At 34.1% G+C, this 22940-nt stretch overlaps 2 protein-coding genes across 11 annotated transcripts in view; both read right to left on the minus strand.

Annotated features, from left to right (window-relative positions):
• Positions 1 to 19026, minus strand: part of SLCO1B3 (solute carrier organic anion transporter family member 1B3) — an 85046-nt gene extending 66020 nt beyond the window's left edge. For 3 of the 9 annotated variants that reach the window (XM_072798759.1, XM_072798757.1, XM_072798758.1), the window contains exons 1-2: positions 18882 to 19026; positions 5965 to 6022 (exon numbers count right to left, since the gene is read on the minus strand). The gene's annotated coding sequence lies outside the window, so the exon portion shown is untranslated. Of the gene's footprint in view, positions 1 to 5964; positions 6038 to 18756; positions 18824 to 18881 lie in introns of those variants that run through there. The other 6 variants (XM_072798764.1, XM_072798760.1, XM_072798765.1 and 3 more) reach the window with 5 other exon arrangements.
• A 1442-nt stretch (positions 19027 to 20468) lies between these two features.
• Positions 20469 to 22940, minus strand: part of SLCO1C1 (solute carrier organic anion transporter family member 1C1) — a 56004-nt gene continuing 53532 nt past the window's right edge. For both annotated transcript variants that reach the window (XM_072798775.1, XM_072798774.1), the window contains one exon: positions 20469 to 21547. In XM_072798775.1, coding sequence (XP_072654876.1) covers positions 21325 to 21547 — 223 coding nt within the window. In that variant the 3' untranslated portion in view covers positions 20469 to 21324. The remainder of the gene's footprint in view (positions 21548 to 22940) is intronic.

Here is a 22940-nt window from a genome sequence, read left to right on the forward strand (position 1 = left end):
CCCCACTGTTTTTATTTAAAAAACAAAAACTTCTCTAAAGTCTTATCTATAATATTGTTTTCTATTCATTTTCTTACATTTTTTCTTGAGTACACTCAATCAAATTTATACCTCCAACTTCATCCAAACTACTCTTGCCTAAGTTATAAATGACCAAAATGCTATAATGTAGTGGTCTTTATCTGACTTGAACTATTTGCCATTTTTCAGAGCTGAATACACCCTTCTCCTGGAAATAGTTTTCAGGACACTGTCCTTTGTGTTTTTCCTCTTAATCCATTGGTTATTCTATTCTCATCTCATTCACTAAATATTTTATATATCTTTGGCTTCTTAATGAGAATGTTTCAGGATTTAATTCCCACTTATTCCATGACAGTTTTATGAGTAAATTCCAGTTTTTCCATGACAACGTCAGGATTTAGTCATTGTATTTTGGTGATTTCATGTATTCTCATACCTGTAATGCTCTCTATATGTTGATAATTCTAAAATTTTTACCTCTGTTCAAGGTGCTACTCCTGAGAATTTTTTCCTCAGGACTTTACTCTGGATTTTTCCATTGCCAGCTCACTGTCTCCTTTTAGACAGACAATAGGCCTCTGATACTCAACATTTTTAAAGACTTTCACCTCATCTTCCCTTCCCAAACCTCTCCTCCTACAATATTCTCCATTTCAGTCAATTATAATTCTATCCTTCCAGCTGTACACAAGCACACATATACATGCATGTGCGCACTTGTGCACACATACACACAAACACACACAATATTGGAGTCATTCTGTACTCCTTTCTTATTCAAAATATATCAAGCTTTAATTTCAAAATATGCCCAGAATCTATTTCTCACAACCATCATGGCTATCACTCTGGTCCTGAATTATTGTGACACTCTCTAATTTGTACCTCAGCTATCTCCTTAAACTCAGCAACTCCACTCCCCCAAGTAAACTTCACCACAGAAGTCAGAACCATCATGTCAAAACAGGTCATATCATGACACTGTTCTGCTCAAATCTTCCAAAGTCTTCCTACATCACTCAGCATAAAGTCCAAAGAATGGCCTTAAGGCTTATAAGATTTAGCACCATATTCAGAGTATTTATACTTGCTGTTCTTCCTATTTTTCTCCAGATATCTGCATAGTTCACACCATCACCATCTTTCAGTACCCACACAAAAGATAGCTTTTTTCTGACCTCTTTTATTAACATAACTATTGTGATATTCAACCATATTATTGTGTATATCATAGTTCATTCCTTTCTATGCTGATTAGCATTCCATTGTATAAATATATTATAATTTCTTTATCTAAACTGTTTAAAGGAATTTGGGTTGTTTCTAGTTTTTGGTTATTATAAATAAAAGTCTTATGAATATCTGTTTATAAGTTTTTGTGTGGACATACACTTTCATTTCTCTTGAAAAATGCCTAGTAGTGGAATGCCTGGGTCATATGAGAGGTGCACATTTAAATTTTTAAGAAATTGCTTAATGTTTTTTTTTCATTTTATTTATTTTTTTAGAGGTTTATTTATTTATTTATTTATTCATGATAGACACAGAGAGAGAGATAGAGGCAGAGACACAGGCAGAGGGAGAAGCAGGCTCCATGCCGGGAGCTGGTCGGGGGACTCGATCCCAGGACTCCAGGATAGTGCCCTGGGCCAGAGGCAGGCGCTAAACCACTAAGCCACCCAGGGATCCCTAAATAAATAAATAAATAAATAAATAAATAAATAAATAGGATTTCGACATAAATATATATATATATATATATATATATATATATATATTTATATTGGAGTTTGATTTGTCAATGTATAGTATAACACCGAGCGCTCATCCCGTCAAGTGCTCTCCTCAGTGCCCGTCACCCGGTCACCCCATCCCCCCGCCCATTAGAAATGATGAATACCCACCATTTGCTTCAACGTGGATGGAACTGGAGGATATTATGCTGTACTGTTTTCTAACAGAGTTGTATCATTTTACATTCTCAACAGCAATACATAAGAGTTTTGTTCCTCAATCTCTTCATCAACAATTAGTATGAATAGTCTTTTTAAATTTTATTCCTTCTAGTAGATATATATTGGTATCTAATTCTGATTTTAAATTTGCATTTACCTAATGACTAATGATGTTGAGTATATCCTCATGAGCTTAATTGCAATCCTTCCTCTCCCTTTCTCTTTCTCCCTTTTGGTCTGCTCAAACTTTTTGCTCAGTATTTACTGGTATATTTGTCTTCTCATCACTGAGTTGTAAGAGTTTTTTAGAGGTCTTCAAACAAGATCTCTGTTGGATATATGTTTACAAAGATTTTCAAGTCAGAACTTTAAAATTTTGATGAAGTCTAATTTATTAATTTTTTTATTTACCTTTGAGCTTTTGTGTTCTATGTTAGAAATCTTCACCAAAACAAGGTCAATTAGATTTTCTCATCTTGTTCTAGAGGTTTTATGCTTTTAGCTATTACATTTAAGTCTATACTCCATTTTGAATTACTCTTGGTATATGGTGTGAGTCAAGAGTCACAGGATCATTTGTTAGAAAGATTATTATTTCCCTACTAACTTGATTGGAATCTTTGTAAAATATCAGTTAAACACAAATGTGTAGGTCTATTTCTAGACTGTTTATTCTGTTCCATTGATCAATACGTTTACCTTTATATCAATACTATACTTTCTTGTTTGATAGCTTCATAAGTCTTGAAATCAGATAATAAAAGCCTTCCTTCTTTGTTCTTCTTTTTCAAGAATGTTGTGGATATTCTAGGTCTTTGACACTTCCATATACATTTTTAAATATGCTTGTCAATTTCTGAAAAAAGCTCTGCTGAAATTTTGGTAGGGGTCGCAGTGACTCTGTAGATCAGTTTTGGTATAATTGGCATCCTAATAATAACGAATCATACAATTGATACACATGGTCTATCTCCCCTTTGCTTAAGTTTTATTTAAAACTTTAATTTGTCACAACAGAGTTTTGAGTTTTCAAAGATAAGTCTTTCATGTATTTTGTCAAATAGTAAATGTAGTTACTATTTTCTACTATTATAAATTATATTATTTTGATTTCAATTTATGCTTAATGTTAGTATATAAAAATAAAACTTTTCTAAGTATGTATATTGAACTTATATCCTGCTACCATCCTAAACTCATTTGGTAGTTCTAGAGGATTAAAAAATATATATTTCTTAGAATTTTTTTTTTTTTTTTTTGAGAGAGAGAGCATGAACAGGGGGAGGTGCAGAGGGAGAGAGAATCTTAAGCAGGCTCCACGCTCAGTGCAGAGTCCAATGCAGGGCTTTATTTCATGACCCTGAGATCATGACTTGAGCCAAAATTAAGGCCACATGCTTAATCGACTGAGCCACCAGCTTCCCCTTTTTCTTAGAATTTTTAATGCATATTATCATGTTTTGTACAAATACAATTGTGCTTCTTCCTTTACAATTTGGATACTTTTTCTCCTGTCTTATTTTATTGTCTAAGGCCTGCAGTATTGTCTCCAGAGTATCATATCATAAAACAGAAATGGTGACAGCAGGGCCTTACCTTGTTCCCAATATTAGGGGGGAAAGTTTTCAGTCTTTCACAATTAAGAATGAGGCTAGGAGGCACCTCTGTGGCTCAGTTGGTCAAGCATTAAACTCTTGATTTTGGTTCAGATCATGATCTCAGGGTGGTGATATTGAGCCCTGCTTTGGGCTTCGTACTCAGTGTGGAATCTGCTTGAAGTGCTCTCTTTCCCTTTCTCTCTGTCCCTCCCCCGTTCGATAAATTAATTAATTAATTAATTAATTTTTATTTTTTAAAAAGAATGATACTAGCTGTAGCCTTCTGTACATATATGCTGAAGAGGTTCTCTTTTATTTCTAGTTTTATGAGATTTTTAAATCACTAATTGGTTAACATTCAAAAGTCAATAAAGGTAATTCATTCCATCAGTAGAATATAAAAAAAAAAACCTAAATTTATATTATCATCTTAAAAGACACAAAATAATGCATTTGATAAAATTCTTCATTACTCATGATAAAAACTTAGCAAACCATGACTAGAATTTCCTTAAATAATGGAGAGCATTAATCAGAGTACATACTTCATTATATTTTTATTGGACATCAATGTACCAATGGATACAAAGAAGATAGACTAATAAATTGAACATCCAATGAGTTAGAAAGAAGGATATACAGGGAATAATTGAGGAAATGAGATGAGGGGGAAAAGTGGAAATCTAAATTTATTATTTTGAAGCAGTTCCAAGTGATGATAAATACCAGAAAGTAGCTAGCTCCAAGATGGGGAGACTGAAGTGAAATGGGGTAGATTTTTCCCATTGCTCAACAAGGCATAGAATTTCTACTCACAGTTATTTATCTGTGTTGAGTCTTCAGGGTAGTGCTATCTGCAAGCACTTTGTACAATGATGAAAATGTTCTATATATGCACTCTCAAATGTAGTAGCAACTAGCTATGTGTGGTTAGTGAGCACTTCAAATGTTGCTTGTGTGGCCAAGAAACTGAATTTCTTATTTTCTTTAATTTAGATATAAGTAGCCACATGTAACTAGTGTCTGCCTTACTGGACAGCATAACTTCAACTTCTTGGGCAATATTTATACAGCCACTAATCTCTATTCAAAGTACCGGTTTGTATCATGCCAGAAGTGGAGCAGAGGGAAAAATGGCCTTTTCCTATGAGTGTCACAGAATCTTAGTTACACCATTCCTAAGGCTTTTACTTTTAATCTAACTCCTTCCAAGTCCTGAAATACCAAATCATTAGGCTGTTAGGAAACATAGGGGATAGGCAATGCTCTACTACTTCTATTATATTATTCCTCTCTTCTCCTTCTCTTTTCTCTCTACTTTCCTGTTGTCTCTCAAGATCAAGGATCAAGCACAGTGTCAGAAACACCATAATCACTGAATATGTGGTAGCTATTACAATAGACTTTTTCTGATTTTAAACAATACTATAATGAATACTTTTATGAAAATATTTAAACATATCTATAATTATTTCTATGGTGTATATCCTAGAATCAAAATTACCAAATCAGAATATAAGCTTTTCAAAGTTCACTTTTCAAATTGCTTTCCCAAAAGAATCTATCAGTAACAGTGCCTCTAAATATACTGCACCTCTTAATTCATATCCATCAATCATATATTCCTATTCCTTCAATCTTTCACAATTAGTTGCAAAATGAAATCTCACTGTTTCATTTTTGCACTTATTTGATTATAGACTACATTCATGTTAATTCTATGAGACTTTATGACACAGTCTTTTAGTATATTTCATATGATACAAATCTTCTTTCCCTCAAATCTTTCTAAATCTCTGGCTCAAATTCAGAATAATATTTTTCATACTCAAATGTCAAGAGTGTGTATTCTCTTGAATAGCTCCAGTATAATATTTGGTTTTCTGTAATAGAAATCCTTGTTTTCTGAAAGATTCTTAACATTTCTGACAGCAAAACAACTGAGGTTTTTTTTTTTTTTTTTTTTTTTTTGGAAATTACAACTTTCCTATAGAATTTTCAAGTTGTTTGCTCTCACAATCCCCAAGACTGTCTTTGGAGTGACGGAATTCTCCTGTCCTCAACTACTGCTAATCCCAGACCCCCTGAAATTCCAGTCATGCCCTTACCTCCTTGGATCACCTTATTCCTTTTCCTTAGGCCTCTCTTAGTGTGTTCTGCATCCCACGGACTTCCTCCTGGCTTTAGATGTCTTCTTAGATACCTTGGCTATCTATAGCTACCTAACAATTTTCATAAGACAACACATTGATTAGTTTAATCAACTACTCTAGAAGGTAGGACCGGAAAGAGTTGGTTAGTTTGGGAGTAAAGAAGGCCTAGGTGGGCAGGAGCAGACATTATGTCTGTAAATCAGAAACAAATACAAAAATCCAAGAAGAAATTACCAGTGTGGTCCTGACGATTGTGAAGTTCTCCAGCCAGTAGGTGGAAGCAGACTCCTATCTGTAAAGATGAATACTATAAACAATTCACACATCAGGTAGTCCTTTAGCGCTTGCAGTAAAACCAGTCCTCATTCTCCAAGGATTAGCTCTTTCTTGGGCAATATTTATACAGCCACTAATCTCTATTCAAAGGAGATTAGGGGCCTTCATGAATTTAACCCATGCTTGGGATATTACATTTCCACATAATTTCAGGTTGGGTGAAGTAAACGTAATAACTAAAGAGGAAAACATCATCTGAGGTTTCTAATGCTAATACACTAATCATGTTACATATTTAAATGAATTCTGTTCTTGTCCCATCCTCTAAGAAAGATAGTGCTATCTGGTTTAGGGTCAGAAAGGTAGGACTTGACAAAGAAGGGCAAATTCACAGAAGCAAGAAAAGCGGTAAGGGGAAGGGCATATATGCTTTGGTAAAGGAGATAATGTGACCTGTGAACTCCATGAGGGCAGGAATATATCTACAATTTTTGCTTCAAAGGCTAACACAGTTCGGGATGCCTGGTGGATATCCATCAAATATCTGTTGAACAAAACTGTTAGTGAATAAATAAAAGTTCAAATGGGTCTCTTTTCGAGATTTGCTATCTTAGCAGTGTCCCTTGTAAAATTTATGTAATGTATAAAGGAAAGTTGAAGGGCAGTGGAGAATGATGATGTAGGAAGCTGAATAATGACCTCCAAAGATATCCTCATCCTTATCCCTGGGACCTGAAAATGTTCACTAATGTGGCAAAGGGACTGTGCATATGCGATTAAGGATCTTAACATGGGGAGAGTATAATAGATAATCTGGACTGACCCTGAATGTAATCATAAGATGATGCGGTGATAGAAGCAGAGACAAGCTACACATTTTGGACTTGGAGAAAGAGACCACAAGCCAAGGAATACAGTAAGTCACTAGAAGCTAAGAAAAGCAAGAAAATAGACTCTCCTTTCAGAGTCTCCAAAAGGAATCAGCCTTTCCAACACCTTGACTTTATCCCAGTGAAACTGATTTCAGACTTGAAGTCTCAACACCCAGAAGGGAATAAATTTGTTCTGGGGCAAGCCACAAAGTTTGTGATACTTTGTATAGTAGCAATAGAGGAAAAGAACACAGGTGGTAACTGGCTTCTCATCCCTCATCTCTCTTTTTCTGTTGTCCTCCTTATACCTACTCTTCCAGAGACTGTCAATAGCAAAGTGTTCAATTAAGAGTTCTTGAACGTTGTATACACAAATCTCTTGTGGGTAGGGTTTCTGATAAGTGTTCCTATACAATATCCAGGAATCAAGGCTCATGGGCGGGCTCCAGGTAACATCCAATGGGCTGGTATTTCTACTGTTAACTAATCTCTTTCCGCTTACATTGTGATAGTAAGTTACCATATTTTCTTATGATCTTGGTGCCTAAGAGGATGCACCTCATATATCTCCAACTATTTGAACATGACTGACCAATAGTCTCGTAAAATTTAATCTTATTTTGTTATTTCCTTCTTGGAGGACAAATACATGTTATATCCTGAACATAATCTTGTTCCTTTTCTTTATCATGTTCCACTCATCTAGAAATGATCCTAGTTGTCTAGGCCATTGACCATAGTTCCAGTTAGCTTATTCTCTTCCAAAGAAGTTGAATCTGCTTCATTTATTATCACCTCAGATCAAGATCCTACTCCATATTGGTCATGCCAACTTGAACCTAATAGTGTCATTCACTCAGCCATAGATGTTTTATTTTCCTGCAGTATCCAATTGTTATTCTGCCCATTATTGATGATTCTAAAGATAATGTATGATCAAGCTCCTTGAAGTAGAAACATATTATAGTTGAGATCACAGACCGAATACAGACTGCCTAAGGCTTAAAGTCCAGCTCTTGCATTTAGGAACTCTGCTACCCAGTTACTAAACCGTATCTCACTTTTTCTCATCTGTTAAAGAGATGAGATAAGAGATAAGATGCCTTATCTGTTGCTGGGAAGATCAAATAAGAGAAATTTTGAAGTATTTAAAACTATTATGGCCACAAAAGGTCACATTTTTCATATTTCCAATTGTATGAAAGGTCCAGTATAGACAAATTCATAAAGACAGAAAGTAGATTAGTGGTTGACAGGGGTAGCAGCAGGGTAGGAGAGTGGGGAGTGATTGCTCATAAGTAATGAGCAGTGAGTTTTGGGGGGCGGGGTAGTGATCTAAAATGAGACAGTAATGATGTTTCAACATATTTAAAAACCCACTGAATCGTACACTTTAAACCATTGAACTTTATGGTATGTAAATTTTATTGCAATTTAAAAACAATATGGGCACATTGTATTGGCTGCTACTTTATTTTTTTATTTTTATTTTTATTTTTTTTAAAGATTCTCTTCATTCATGAGAGATACAGAGAGAGGCAGAGACATAGGCAGAGAGAGAGAGAAGCAGGCTCCCCGCAAGGAGCCCGATATGGGACTCGATCCCAGAACTCTGGGATCACGACCTGAGCCAAAGGCGCTCAACCACTGAGCCACCCAGGGGCCCCTGACTGCTACTTTAAATTATTATTGTGGTCAGTGTGTCTGGTTATTCTCTCTTATATTAAAAAAGAGGTGCTATAGCTGAAGAGTGTTGCCCCAAAATGCATATATTAAAGCCCTACTACTCAGAGTAACTGCTTTTGGAGATTAAGTTCTTAGGAAGCAATCAAGGTTAAAAGAGGTCATAAGGATGGTGCCATAATCCAATAGGACTGGTGTTGTATAAGAAAGGAAGACAGGAACGTTCTGTATTTTTAAGAAAGCAATGAGAAGGCAGATTTGAATTCAGGGTTAGCTATGTATACTCTTTGTGACTTTCTGAAAATTGGTTAACCTCAGTGTCCCTCTCATTTGTAACACAGGGATCACAATATACACCTCTAGATTGTTCAGATCATTAATTGAAGCTATATATTTATAGAAGCACAATGCCTGTACTTAGTGATTGATAACAAATTGCTATTAATATTCTACAGACTATTTTCGGAAACTAGGTAATAATAAAAGAAGGATGAAATCGTAACTAGAGGGAACTGTAAGATGAGGAAGGAGTTGTTCCTCTTTCTCCCATCATTTTTTTTTTTTCTTCAATAGTGGAAGAAAAAGGAACTTACCATCTAATGGGAAGGCAATAGAAGAAAAAAATGCTGGAAACTGAAGCAGCACTTTATTTCAGACCCAGGGCTTAAATAAGTATCCTGTGTACAGAAGCCAAGCACTTGAGCTACCTTGTCCTTACAAGTTGGGGGAATAGGAGGCATGGAAATAACAGGTAGTAGGGAGCATTCAGGAGCAGGGCCACACATGAGCAGCAATTAATGTCCCTGGCTATCTGACAAATTCCTAGGGACTGCAGAATATTTTGATGAAGGCAAAGAATCCGGGAGCCCCTGCCATGAGAGTGACTGCATTCCTTGAGGTATGGCAAAGTGGACAGGAGAGTAGGTGATGTGATGTCCATGTACAGACGGCATTTTTGCCAGCTCCCAGGCAATCTAGACCCAGATTTATAATGGCAAAGACTCCATTTAAAAATGTACAATAAACACTCATCACAAACAGAATTGCAGTAAACTAAATACTTTCAAAATGGTCAGGGTTCTGGTAGTTTTTTTTTTTTTAATATGCATTTCTGAATAAGGCAAAACAGATGCACTTGTTAGCCTCCTGAATACTTTTCTGTCTTGAAATTGGAATATTTCACTACTTTGGATTTTGCTTATGAAGCATGGAGTATGTTCCAATCACATTGGCCTTAGGCATGAAATAAATCAATGCCTGAATTTTTAAAATATGGATTTAATCCAAGCCAGACCTGGCCTAAAGCACTGTATAATCTAAGATTGAGTCGTACTGATGTTGGAGGCTGAATGTTTGAAAATGCAATCTATTAAAGGGTCTTATTGTAGATGCACCTGAATAACCTCAGTAGTAAAGCCCCATTAGTTGTAAATAATACCTTAATAAATAAAGCCTCTCTGTAAAAATTCATCATGTAAAACTTTGGGTCGAAAGTTTGTTAGCTTCCAGTATGTGATATCTATTTACACATATTTTTAAAGGACAAACTGGTTTTTTTCTTTTTCTTTTTTCTTTTTTTAATGGAGAAGAAGCCTTCCTCATCTCAGATTTTTACTCAGTTATCCTATTTCTCTCAGATCTGTAATGTTTCATTCTTTCAGTCACTGGGTACCCATTCTGTGCCAAGATCATTTCAGTGGGAGACAACTATTCCTTGACACACTGTGGAACTTGTAGGCAATAGATAAATGAGCAAGAGGAGATATATATGTATATATATGAGCAATATAAAGAGAAATAAGATTAATGGAATAGAAAAGGATAGCACATAGTACTTTAGTTAGGGTTTTTGGATCCTGAGTGGAACAAAGTGAGTGGGGTGGAGAGGAGAAAATGAGAGATGAGAGAGGTAGCTCTGCTTAGTAATGTAAGGCCTGGGAAGGCCCTGGTCACATTACATATCTATGATGTCAAAGATTATATGCTGTATTAGTATGGGTGCTCTATTTATAAAGTTATCATAGTTTCTCACACCAGTTTTTGTCCCATTAGTCTATCTTGAACTTCAAAGGCCTTGACTCTCAACTCAGGTTGGCCAACGATAGGTACTGGTGATGAGTCAGGTAGCAATCTCACACTGCTAGGAGGTAACTTGACTTTGTGGGCTATAAGAACTTCCACTTCTGTGGTCCGGATCCTCCTATCTGTTAACTAATGACTTTTAAGGGATCCCTGGGTGGCGCAGCGGTTTGGCGCCTGCCTTTGGCCCAGGGCGTGATCCTGGAGACCCGGGATCGAATCCCACGTCGGGCTCCCGGTGCATGGAGCCTGCTTCTCCCTCTGCCTGTGTCTCTGCCTCTCTCTCTCTCACTGTGTGCCTATCATAAATAAATTAAAAAAAATTAAAAAAAAAAATAAAATCACTTGCAGGGCCGACACTCTGATTACTAGGGTAGTAGGTATGGTGTCCCTTGATCATTGTGAGGTTCTCTGCAGTACATGAGCTACCAAATATATAAATATATATATATATATTTTACAAGTAAAGCCCTTTACCCAGCCTAGAAATCTATACTAGAAAGAAAAGAGAAAAATGAAAACAACACAGGCAAACTACTTTTGTTTAGATACAGGCAAATATTGTAGAACAGAATTGAAAACTTGATTTTGTCAAAATCAAAACTGAACATCCTGGATATATGGTACCTTGTATCATATCACTATGTCTGCTGGTTTGGGGCTTTGAAGAAATTTCGACTACATATGGTGAGTGTCAAGAGCACTAGACTAGGCATCAGAGCTGTGGTTTTAAGTTTCTGCTCTGTTAAAACCTGACACTACAACTTTAGCTAGTCAGTTAAACTCATATAATACTCTTACAGGATCAGATTTTTTGTATCTATAATGGAAGTAAATATTAATCTTAAGGTTATGTGGAATTAGAAAAAAATATATATATACACACTAAAATGCTTTATAGATCCAGAAGAAATATGCATTATATATAAATGCAATATATATATATAAGGATTATACATAAGTGGTCTTTTAGGTTTCAAATGGATATTTTTGGAAGCTGATATAATAATCTTGAATTTATCTAGAAGAAAAAATGAATATACTTAAACTTTGAGAATGAATCATATGAAGGCAGGCATGAGTGGTCAGAAATTAAAATGTATTTTATGCATTTTTATACTTTATATATGTAATTCTCATATAGTGTGATCCTGGGCAGAAATAGCATATTAATGAGATTAGAAAATCCCAGACACTCATAATTTAATAATTTGTAAAGGTGGAGAATAGGGACTTCTAAACACATAGTATTAGAGCAAGTGGCTAACAATTTGTCAAAATAATTCAGTTCTTCATCTCAAAATACTATATCAAGTGGCACCTGGCTGGCTCAGTCAGAGAGATTTTGGATCTTAGGGTTGTAAGTTCAAGTTCCACATTGGGTGTAGAGATTACTTTAAATAAAAAAATAAAATCTTTAAAAAATACACCAAAATAAATCCAGATACATTAAATATTTTTGGAAACTAAATTATAAAACATAGATAAATGCAGATAATTAGACCATCATAAGGTAAGAAAATTATTTTAAGCATATATATAATGTAGAATCTATAAAGGAGTATATGATTATAATTTTAAAATATTTAAGTAAAAAATTACATTAAACAAAAAATTAAACTCCTGTCATATATTGGATTATGTTCCCTCAGAATTCATATGTTGAAGCTCTAACCCCAGTCTTCCAGAATGGGACTGTATCTGGAAATAGAACCTTCCAAGAGATGACTAAGTTAAAATGAAGCCATTAGGGTGGGCCCAAATCCAATCTGACTGATATCCTTATAAAAGCAGGATATTAGGACAGAGGAAGAGACACCAGGGATGCATGTGCACAGAAAAAAAGGCCATGTGAAACCATTGAGAAGGCAGCTATCTGCAAGCCAAGAAGGGAGACCTCAGGAGAAAGCAAATCTGCCAACACTTTGATCATGGACTTCTGGTCTCCAGAACCGTTGTTTAGATAAATTTCTGTTGTATAAACCACCCAGTCTGTGGTAATTTATTGTGACAGCTTTAGCAAAATAATACAGCCCTCAAATTAGAAAAATTATTACACATGGAACATACTTATGGCTAATATTATTAATAAAATAATCACCAAATAATATTTGTGACAGATTGTGAACACAACCTATAAGAAATATGACCAGTAGACCTATGTTTTAATACACTAACAGGGGATCCCTGGGTGGCTCAGCAGTTTGGCGCCTGCCTTAGGCCTGGGGCATGATCCTGGAGTCTTGGGATCGAGTCCCATGTTGGGCTCCTTGCATGGAGCCTGCTCCTCCCTCTGCCTGTGTCTTTGCCTCTCTCTCTGTGTCTCTCATGAATAAATGAGTAAAATCTTTTAAAAAAATACACTAATAAAAAAAATGAAATTGAAATGCCATTTTCAATTTATCAAATTGATAAATTGGTGAAGTTTGAGGACAGGTCATCTTTCAAATGCTGCTTGTGTGATGTTCTTTTGTCTTTCTCTTTTAGAATGTCACTGGTTAGTATATTTGAAACATTCTATCTCCAGGAATCTATTTTAAAGAAATAAATAAAGATAGGCAAAAGGATGCATGCTTGAAATTTTCCTTGTGATTTGTTTATATAGCGAAGACAAGAGACATAAAAATAATTTATTAATAATTTAGCTCTTAAATCTTTGATTACATTAATAAAACAATCTTAGAATTGTGAGTAGGAGAGATTGAAAGTAAAAACAACTTTTTGTAGTTTTATTTTTTATAATTAAACTGCAGGTCTACTGAGGTAAAATTGACATATAAAGCTGTAAGATATCTAAGGTGTACATAGTGGTGACTTGACATACATATATATTGTGAAAGAATCTCCCATCTAGTTAACTAACACATCAATAACCTCACTTTTTGTTTGTGAGAACATTTAAGTTCTACTCTCTTAGCAATTTCAATTCTATAATACAGTGTGGTTTTTTTTTTTTAGAGAAGTATTGAAAATCTTTATTTGATAAGCCTGTGAAATATTATGCAGGTATCAAAACAAAATAAGATTATACGAATATATATATATTCATATATATATGAATAATATTAAGATATTATTATAATCTTATTTTGTTTTGATACCTGCATAATATATATATATTTACCATAATATAAATAAATAAGTAAAAAAAAATAAATAAATAAATAAGTAAGTAAATAAATAAATAAATAAATAAATATTTACCTACAGGCATTTCCAAGATACATTTTTAAGTAAAATAAAACAAGTTATGAATGATGTATAATGAATAATCTGAATTTTTTAAAAAATTAAGTGAGCAAAAATCAATATATGCATATATATGTTGGTACATGCCTTTTTTTTTTGGAAGGGGAAGTTGGTGACTGGGTGACTGGCACTGAGAGGGGCACTTGACAGGATGAGCACTGGGTATTATATGCTGACAAATCAAACTCCAATAAAAAAAATATACCAAAATAAAAGCTACAATACAGTGTTAACCAGGATAGTCACCATGTTTTATATTAGATCCTCAGATCTTATTTATCTTATAGCTGAAAGTCTGTACACTTTTACCAACTTCTCCCTACCTTCTCACCTTCTAGCCCCAGGCAACCATTCTATGCTCTGATTCTATGAATTTTATTTCTTCTTTTTTTTTTTTTTTAGATTTCACACATAAGTAATATCATGTAGTATTTTTCTTTTTCTCTCTGGCTTATTTCACTTAGTGTAATGCCTTCAAGGTCCATCCCATGTATCACAAATGGCAGGATTTCTTCCTTTCTCATGGCTGAATTATATTCCATCGTATATAGAGATATACACCACATCTTCTTTATCCATTCATCCACTGATGGGCACTTGGGTTGTTTCCAAATCTTGTCTATATAAATTATGCTGTGATGAACATGGAAGAGCAGATATCTTTTTAATGTCCTGTTTCATTTCCTTGGATATATATCTAGAAGTGGAATCTTGGGTCATATGGTAGTTTTGTTTTTAAATTTTTGAGGAGCCTCCATACTGTTTTCTGTTATGGCTGCATGAATTTATATTCTTACCAATAGTTCACAAGGGTTCCCTTTAATCCACATTCCTCTCAACACCTTTTATCTCTTGTCTTCTTAATGATAACATTCTAACAAGTGTGAAGTGATATCTCATTGTGGTTTTAATTTTCATTTCCCTGATTATTAATGATATTGAACATCTTTTTATTTACTTGTTAGCCATCTGAATGTCTTCTTTACAAAAATGTCTACTCAGTCCTTCTGTCCATTTTTAATAAGATTATTTATTTTATTGCTGTTGAGTTGTATGAATTTTTATATATTTTTACTATTACCTCTTATCAGATATATGATATACAAATATTTTCTCCCATTTTGTAGGTTGCCTTTTCTTTTGTTGCAGATTTCCCTTGCTGTGCAGATGCTTTTTAGTTTGGTGTCATCCCACTCATTTATTTTTGTTTTAGTTGCCTTTGCGTTTGGTGTCAAATCCAAAAAATTGCTGCCAAGACTAGCGTCAAGGAGCTTACCTCCTATATTTTCTTCCAGCAATTTTATTGTTTCAAGTCTTACATTTAAGTCTTTTAAATTTAACATTTTAAATGTTTAGCCTTATAAAAAGAGAGTCAATATATAGCATTTCTTATTTGACTTTTTGTATTTTTAAGAAGAGAAAAATGATGTTAATGTATATTTTTATAATTCTTGGATAACTTTCGGATAACCAATTGCAAAATATTTTTTGAAATTGCTAAATAAGTGGATAGAATTTCCATATTGTTAGTGCAATCTAAAAGCAAAAATGCAGCACATATAGTACATGGAAGAATAAAGGAAAATGCAAAGAAGGAAATGTAAAACAAAGTGGAATAAATAATATAAAAAGGAAAACTAAATATCAAGTGTGATAATTATATTTGCTAATAGACAAAATTTTAAAGTAAAAAGAAAATCCAGTTTTATGCTATGAATAAATTTCTAACCTTAAACAGAATGCAGAAAATTGAAAAAAAGGCAGGGCCAAAAATTTATAAAGTAAACATAATTAATAAAGACAGCAGAAGTGGCATTATTATAATAAAATTCAAAAAAATGTATTAACTATAACAAATTTTTAAAAATCAAATCTATATATCATAAAGACATAACAGAAAACACATTAAGTTCTACAAATGAAAACTTGAAAAATTGGAAGCAATTCACAAAACTCATTCAATTACATTGAATGATCTTAATATGTTTATTTTTAAGTTTAAAAAAAAGAAAAAATAAAATGAAAGAAAAGCATCAAAAGATGTGAATGATATAATTAATTGGTTTGATTTGGTAAATATATATTTAGTATTGTATTATAATCAATTAATATATTTTATTTCCAAAACCTGAACTTACTAATATTCATAACTTGATTTCTCTGGTTTAAATCCTCAATAAGTTTCCAAAAAGATAAACTGGATAGGCTACATTCTCTAATTATAAATGTGATTCATCTGAAAAATAAAAGACAAATTTATATATTTATTTATTTATTTATTTATTTATTTATTTATTTATTTAATTTATTCATTCATGAAACACACACACACACACACACACACACACACACACACACACACACAAAGGCAGAGACACAGGCACAGGGAGAAGCAGGCTCCATGCAGGGAGCCTCACGTGGGACTCGATATTGTGTCTCCAGGATCACGCCCTGTACTGAAGGCGGTGCTAAACCGCTAAGCCACCCGGGCTGCCCAAAAGACACATTTAAATTAAAATATCCAAACAGAAATTTTAAATAATCTTCCCTCAAGAGCAATTAGGAATTTTGAATTAAATAGAAAATCAAGAACGTATCTGTAAACAATTAGGGAAACATCACTGTCACTGCAGCATGGCAACCCTTTTAATTATATACAAATTTTACATTAAGAGATATTAATTAATGTTTTCATTACTAAACTAGAGCATAGTTATAAGCCTACAAGTCAAGAATTTAGGTAAAGTCTTTTTTAAGCATGCCTTAAGAAAGAGAAGGAAAGTAAAAAATAAAAATTAATTAAAAATAAATAAAATTAGGTAGCAGAGAAACAATCCAAAAGCCATTTCTTTGAAAATTTCAATAAAATAAGTCTCTATTAAGCAAAATTCACCAAAAAAAGACAAACCTAAGAGCATAATATAAGCTTACTTGCTCTAATTTTACAAAATTAAAAAAATCTTTAAAGAATCATGGAGATTTTTCTAGAAAAAAAATACATTTTCAAAGTTGAATCAGTAAGCAGATTTTTTTTAAAGCTTCAATAACCAATCAAAAACTTTTCAAAGTATTATTTCTTTAAAAGGTTAAAAACAGGGCAGCTCGGGTGGCTCAGTGGTTTTGCGCTGCCTATAGCCGGGGGTGTGATCCTGGAGACCGGATCGAGTCCCACATTAGGCTCTCTGCATGGAGCCTGCTTCTCCCTCTGCCTGTGTCTCTGCCGGCCCCTCTCTCTCTGTGTCTCTCATGAATAAATAAATAAAATCTTTAAAAAAAATAAAAAAATAAAAGGCTAAAAACATTCTTTCAAAATGTAAAAGGTTCAGATACTTCCTATACTATAAATTCCGTTCTAGAACTTTTAAAACAAAATGATTTTCTAGTTAATTTTACATTTTTTTAAATTTATAAATTTCATAAAACTGCATAAGCCTAATACTAGACATACAAGATAAGCAAAAAATCTTAAAAGGAGGATGCTAAAATTGTGTTTTCCTAATACACTGCATTGACAATTACCTAGGTCCACGAGTTTTTAATAAAAAGTGGATTTAGTGCCAAATAATTTTGAAATACACATCCTCTTGAAGAAATTAGCATTACATTATCACATTAAGGATTGTATAGTTGTGTGAGAGTTATCATTAACTCAGCATATCCTAAAATTATTCAAGCATTAAACACTTTTTTACATCATTAATATTTAAATGTGTTAATATGCTTCTAATGCTTGATTCATAATAGGTCTTCAGTAAACATTTTTATTCCTGTTTTTCTCTTTTCTCCTAATTGTGAGATTTTGTGGCTTCATCAGTAGATGCCATGGATCTTGATCATAAACATTCAGGCTTTTCCCGATGGCATGTTCACAGAGCTGAACATATTTCACATTATCATTCTTGACAATGCAGAAGTAAAGGTACAGGGGACAGAAAGGAGATGAAGAGAGTCTGGAGACATCAAAGGAAAGGAGGAAGCTCTAGGATCGTCATTTTACAAGGTGGGGAAACACAATATGATTTATGTTAGCGGAATGAGAAATGGAGGTATTGATGCGACATTTGAGGAACCCAGAAAAGGGATCTCACTATGTATAATTACATAGGATGAGAGACATCATTCCTAACCTATCAGAGAAGACACTCAATAGACATTGCTTCAAAGCTGATAAGTCAAGGACGTGGTATGTGCATATTATCTAAAGATGTGGAAGTAAGGGTCAGATAAATCAATGACCCAAACTTGTGAGAAGTTATTGCCTTTGAGGAATGAATAGAGGTGAAGTTGGGCTACAGGACTGGTACTTTCCATTTTAAATCATTTTGCATCATTTGCTTTTTATAAAAATGTGTACATGTTTTGCTGTGTTAAAACTTTTCTAACAGAGATGTCCAAAATTTATTTTTAGCAAAATTAGCAAGAGATAATAATTTAGAGTACAGGTTAATACAGGCATAACATGACTGTTCAAAACTGATAAAATTCAATTTAAACTTGGTTCCACCAATTACTGAGACTTGTTAGCTTGAATAAGTCACTAAAAATCTCTAAACTGTGCTTTCTTCCTCTAAAAATATCAGTAATTATACCTAACACATAATGTTATTCTGATATTTGAAATTGAAATAACATGTCTCAAGCACACATAAGGAGAGTGCTTAATATCGTTATACTTAATAGTTGTTATAAAATTACTAAAAATTATTACTATTCTTGAGTATATGTTATAGTCACTGTATTCATTCAATCTCCCTTTATGTGTGACTATATAAATCTGTAGTATTTAAGTGGTGATTTCTTAAATGCTAATGGTGACAAAAGTTCTTCTAGTTGTTTTTAAGAATTTCAGAGGGTTTGTTTTTATTACCTGCTTTAAAGGCATCATGATGTAATGGAAGAAATCAGCATTAGTCTGCCTGTCTTCACCTTGGGTATGTCAATTAATCCAATTTAAGTCACTCCATTTATAAAATGACATTGCTGGAGATTTACCTGTCTGAAAGTTATATTGAAGCAGATGTTCCTTTAAGGTGCTGGTCACTTCCAGAGGCTATGGCTGTAGAATAAGGAGTGATGTTGGGATCCCACATGTCAGTCAATGTCTTACCTCTAAATGTTTGGCCCTGGGGCTGAGGGAGTTTTTTTGACCTTTGAAATGAAGTTTGGTTTCTTAGTAAAAAATTAATAATGTGCTTTACTGAGGCGTAAAAGCCTGCTTACTTCTGTCAGATGAAGTTATTCATCCAAAATATCAGGGTTCCTCTTAGCAAATTCAATTCCCCACTAAATTATACCCTCATATGCCATATTACTGAGTTTAGTATATTTAATTCCACTGCCAAAGTAATGGTTATGCATTAAAAAAATGCTTCCTTTTCACTGACTTCCAATACTTTTATGAAAAAAGATCATTCAATCAACTTTCATGCCAATTTTGATTTTTCAAATTACTCAAGAGTATACTGGATAGGATTCTGTTTAGAAATTTACTTGCAAAAAAACTTACTTTTCAGGATATTGCTACAAAAAGCTTTGAAAAATAAAGAGGACATGGGAGACAGGACGAGGACCTTGAATTTAAATTACAGCTCTACAAAGAAAATTCTGGACAAGTATACTCACTCACCCACCTTATAAATATTTGTTGTGGGTAAGACTGATACCAGGATGACAAAAAGAATTCCTGCTCTCAAGTTAGCACAGCAGCAGCAGGTCTGATGTAGGCCTGCTGGAAACAAAGCATGTTGATTTTTCTTTTAAAAAATAGTACAATATGAGATAATGTTGCATCATTAATTCAAATAAAATTACACAATATACATTTAGAGGAAATTTCCTCTGCTCTCCCTCCCCAAACTTTCCATCTCCAGTTTTTTCCACTCATATTTATAGGACTGGTATGTAATGGAAAAATAAAAAGACAGCAAACTATTTTGTTTGTACTAGTTGATCCTTCCACTGTTTAAGGCTATTGCATTTTTGAGCTGGACCCTCTTGTTAGACTTAGACTTCTGGAAACTCCTCAAACAAACCTCTTGTTGGGAGTGTCCTGATTACATGATCTGTTTGTTGTAAGGCTGCTAACAATTATGGTACAACTTCAAGACTCCACAGGGGTGGTCTCAATCATTAAGTCTGCTTTTCTAAGGAGGCCCAAGCCCCTCTTATACAGCCATTGGAGGAAGGAAAATACAATAATAATAAAGCTGATGATGGAAGACTGCTGAACCTACTATATCTCCTCAGAGAAGTGCCAGGAAGCCAGCAGAGAGGAAATGTTCAGAAACAAAGGACTATCTGGCAGATTGTGGCAGTGTCAGTCCCCTGACCAGAAGCCCTTAGTCCCTGTGATGAGTGCCAGATAGAGCACCTAAGAACTATGCCATCATTAAACCCATCACCTCTGCATTCCTATTATAACACCTAAGCTTACTGTAGACTTTCAGAAATTCAACTTTCAAATGCATTTTATGATCACATCATATGCATCCATCTGGAGAAGCTTACATATATTAAAATATGGGCAGTACTGTATTAACAGTATTTTTTAATCCACTGAATTTATAGAAGGACAATGAAGCATGTTAATATTAATTTTATTACTTTACCATCATGGTCACTTCAAGTGTCACACACAATGCACATACAATGAACGGTAGATGAACTAATAATCCAAAATTCCAATCTTCCAAAATCATTTGCCACTATACATTTCTGTATCAATTATTATAGTCCAAAACAAAGGAAGAGCTTAAAATGAAATCTTTCTCTACATATTCTGATTCTATCCTAAGATCTTCATTAGGGTCATGTTTGAAGGAAGCCAAGATAAAATTTAATTTTTTAACAGGACTCTCTTCCTCTTGACAAGTATCTCAGTTTAGAAATGACTTTATTTATTTATTTATTTTTTTAAATTTTTATTTATTTATGATAGAGAGAGAGAGAGAGGCAGAGACACAGGCAGAGGGAGAAGCAGGCTCCATGCACCGGGAGCCCGACGTGGGACTCGATCCCGGGTCTCCAGGATCGTGCCCTGGGCCAAAGGCAGGCGCCAAACCGCTGCGCCACCCACGGATCCCTAGAAATCACTTTATACATAGCCATTAGATTATCAGGACAATTGTTCCACTAAGAATACAGTGACTATATCAAAGGGTACAAGGCAAAAGTAAGCAGAATGAGTAGATAATATAAGGGATTTGTATAAATAATATAATAATATAAGGAAGAATTAAAAGGTTTGGATTAATTATGTACATTTTCTATAACTTGTTTAATGATATTTGCTATTAGGTACATTATTTAATACCTAGGGTCGAACACAAAGACATATTTTGAAAGGAAAAAAAATACACATTTAAAACGCCTTTGATTAAAATCTGTTTACAGAATTTCCAGAAATCAGAAAATATGGCTTCAAGTCATCATTTTTCTAGAGCTGTGTTTCCTTGCCTGGCCAGTAGTTGGGTTGTAGCAAATGATCACTTGTAGTACAATTTTCCTTCCTCATTCTTGCAGACACCATTGTTCCTTCTGTCTTGGTTCTGAAGCTTCTATGTTTTGAAACACAATTTTTCTTTAAAGTGAAAAGTACTGCAATACTTAGGAAAATGGACACTGTGCCCAGCATCACAGTTAGTCCCAGATAGATGTGTCTAAAAGGAGAGAGAAGCTTGGTCATAATTATTGCAACTATCAAAATGGGAATGGAAGGTAATAATATTCAATACATATCAATATCAAGAAAACTAATCTATCAATGAAACCATCACCAAGATGTTTTTCTTAAGAACAAATTCAGTGGCTATAAAAGACCTCTCTATGAACATCAGACAGACTATTGAAGGCAGTGTGCAAATATAAAGCGATCTCTTAGTGGTGCCATAATTTTTGGTTACTACTAATTGCATAATCAGTTCCATCTTCTCTGTAAATTATTCCCTTAGACTGGGTGACCATATGCCTATTTGCCCAGAACAGTCCTAGCTTATGCTGGTGTTGTCTCAGTGTACTTCTTAATAGTGCTCCTTTTCAGTCTCAACAGCATCCAGGTTGAATGATAAATTATGTGGTTACCCTACCTTTGAAACTTGCCCAAATGCACTTCTACAAAAAACTGCAAGAAGCAATGTTAAGGGAGAATCAGAGCTCTTGGTGGAGCAGAATAACTTAAGAATAAACCAGAGGTTTAAATCACTTTCTTCAATAAGCACCCTGTAGTTCCACATTCTATCATAAAAGAGAAAGGTAAGGAAGGACAGGTTAAATGATTTATTCTGGTCACCTTGCACACATATTCAGTCTCTGATGAAATACATTGTCTTTACATTAAAATAATGTAATGTGAGCAAAGCCTTAGCAAATGTGAGCAAAGCACAAATTCTACTCACAGATCAAGTCCCTTTCACAGACCAAAATAAATTTCTCACATAACATCAAAGCCTATTAAATCAAACAAACTTATTTAAGATGGTTGGCTCAATTCACATCCAATGTCCAACTTACACAGTTCAGTACCAAGTTTATCCCTCCAGAAAATTCTCAGATTGTAAATCTAAAAAAAAATCCTTCCTGCTTTTAAGCCATTGAAGCACTGCTTTAAGCAATAAGGGGACTAAATGTTTGATGAACTGAACTGAATGATACCATAGTGAAAAAGCCATGCCCCTCAGCCCCATACACACTCATACACACAGAAAAAACCTTTTACTTTTATGCATCTCAAGTACTGGAATAATTGAACATCAGTTTGGCAATAAAAGCTGGACAGATTTAGAGCCAAATCCAACTCTTGCCCAGGGGGATTATATCTGACGTAAATGGGACAGTTTGGCTCAGTTTGAAAAAGAATAGAATTAAACCCAAAATGTGACCTAAATTTAAATGCTTCTGAGCTTCAGAGAATTACCCACTTGTGTGCATAAACTTGCAAAATTCTACTGTATTCTGGAATCTTTTGTGAATTTTTTAAAATGATTACTCATTGAAAATGGGAGTTAAGATTAGGAATGGGGAAAAATGAAAAGTCTAGCCAAATAAATAATAATA

This window comes from Canis lupus, chromosome 25 (genome assembly GCF_048164855.1).
Source record: "Canis lupus baileyi chromosome 25, mCanLup2.hap1, whole genome shotgun sequence".
In the NCBI taxonomy this organism is placed as follows: domain Eukaryota; kingdom Metazoa; phylum Chordata; class Mammalia; order Carnivora; family Canidae; genus Canis; species Canis lupus.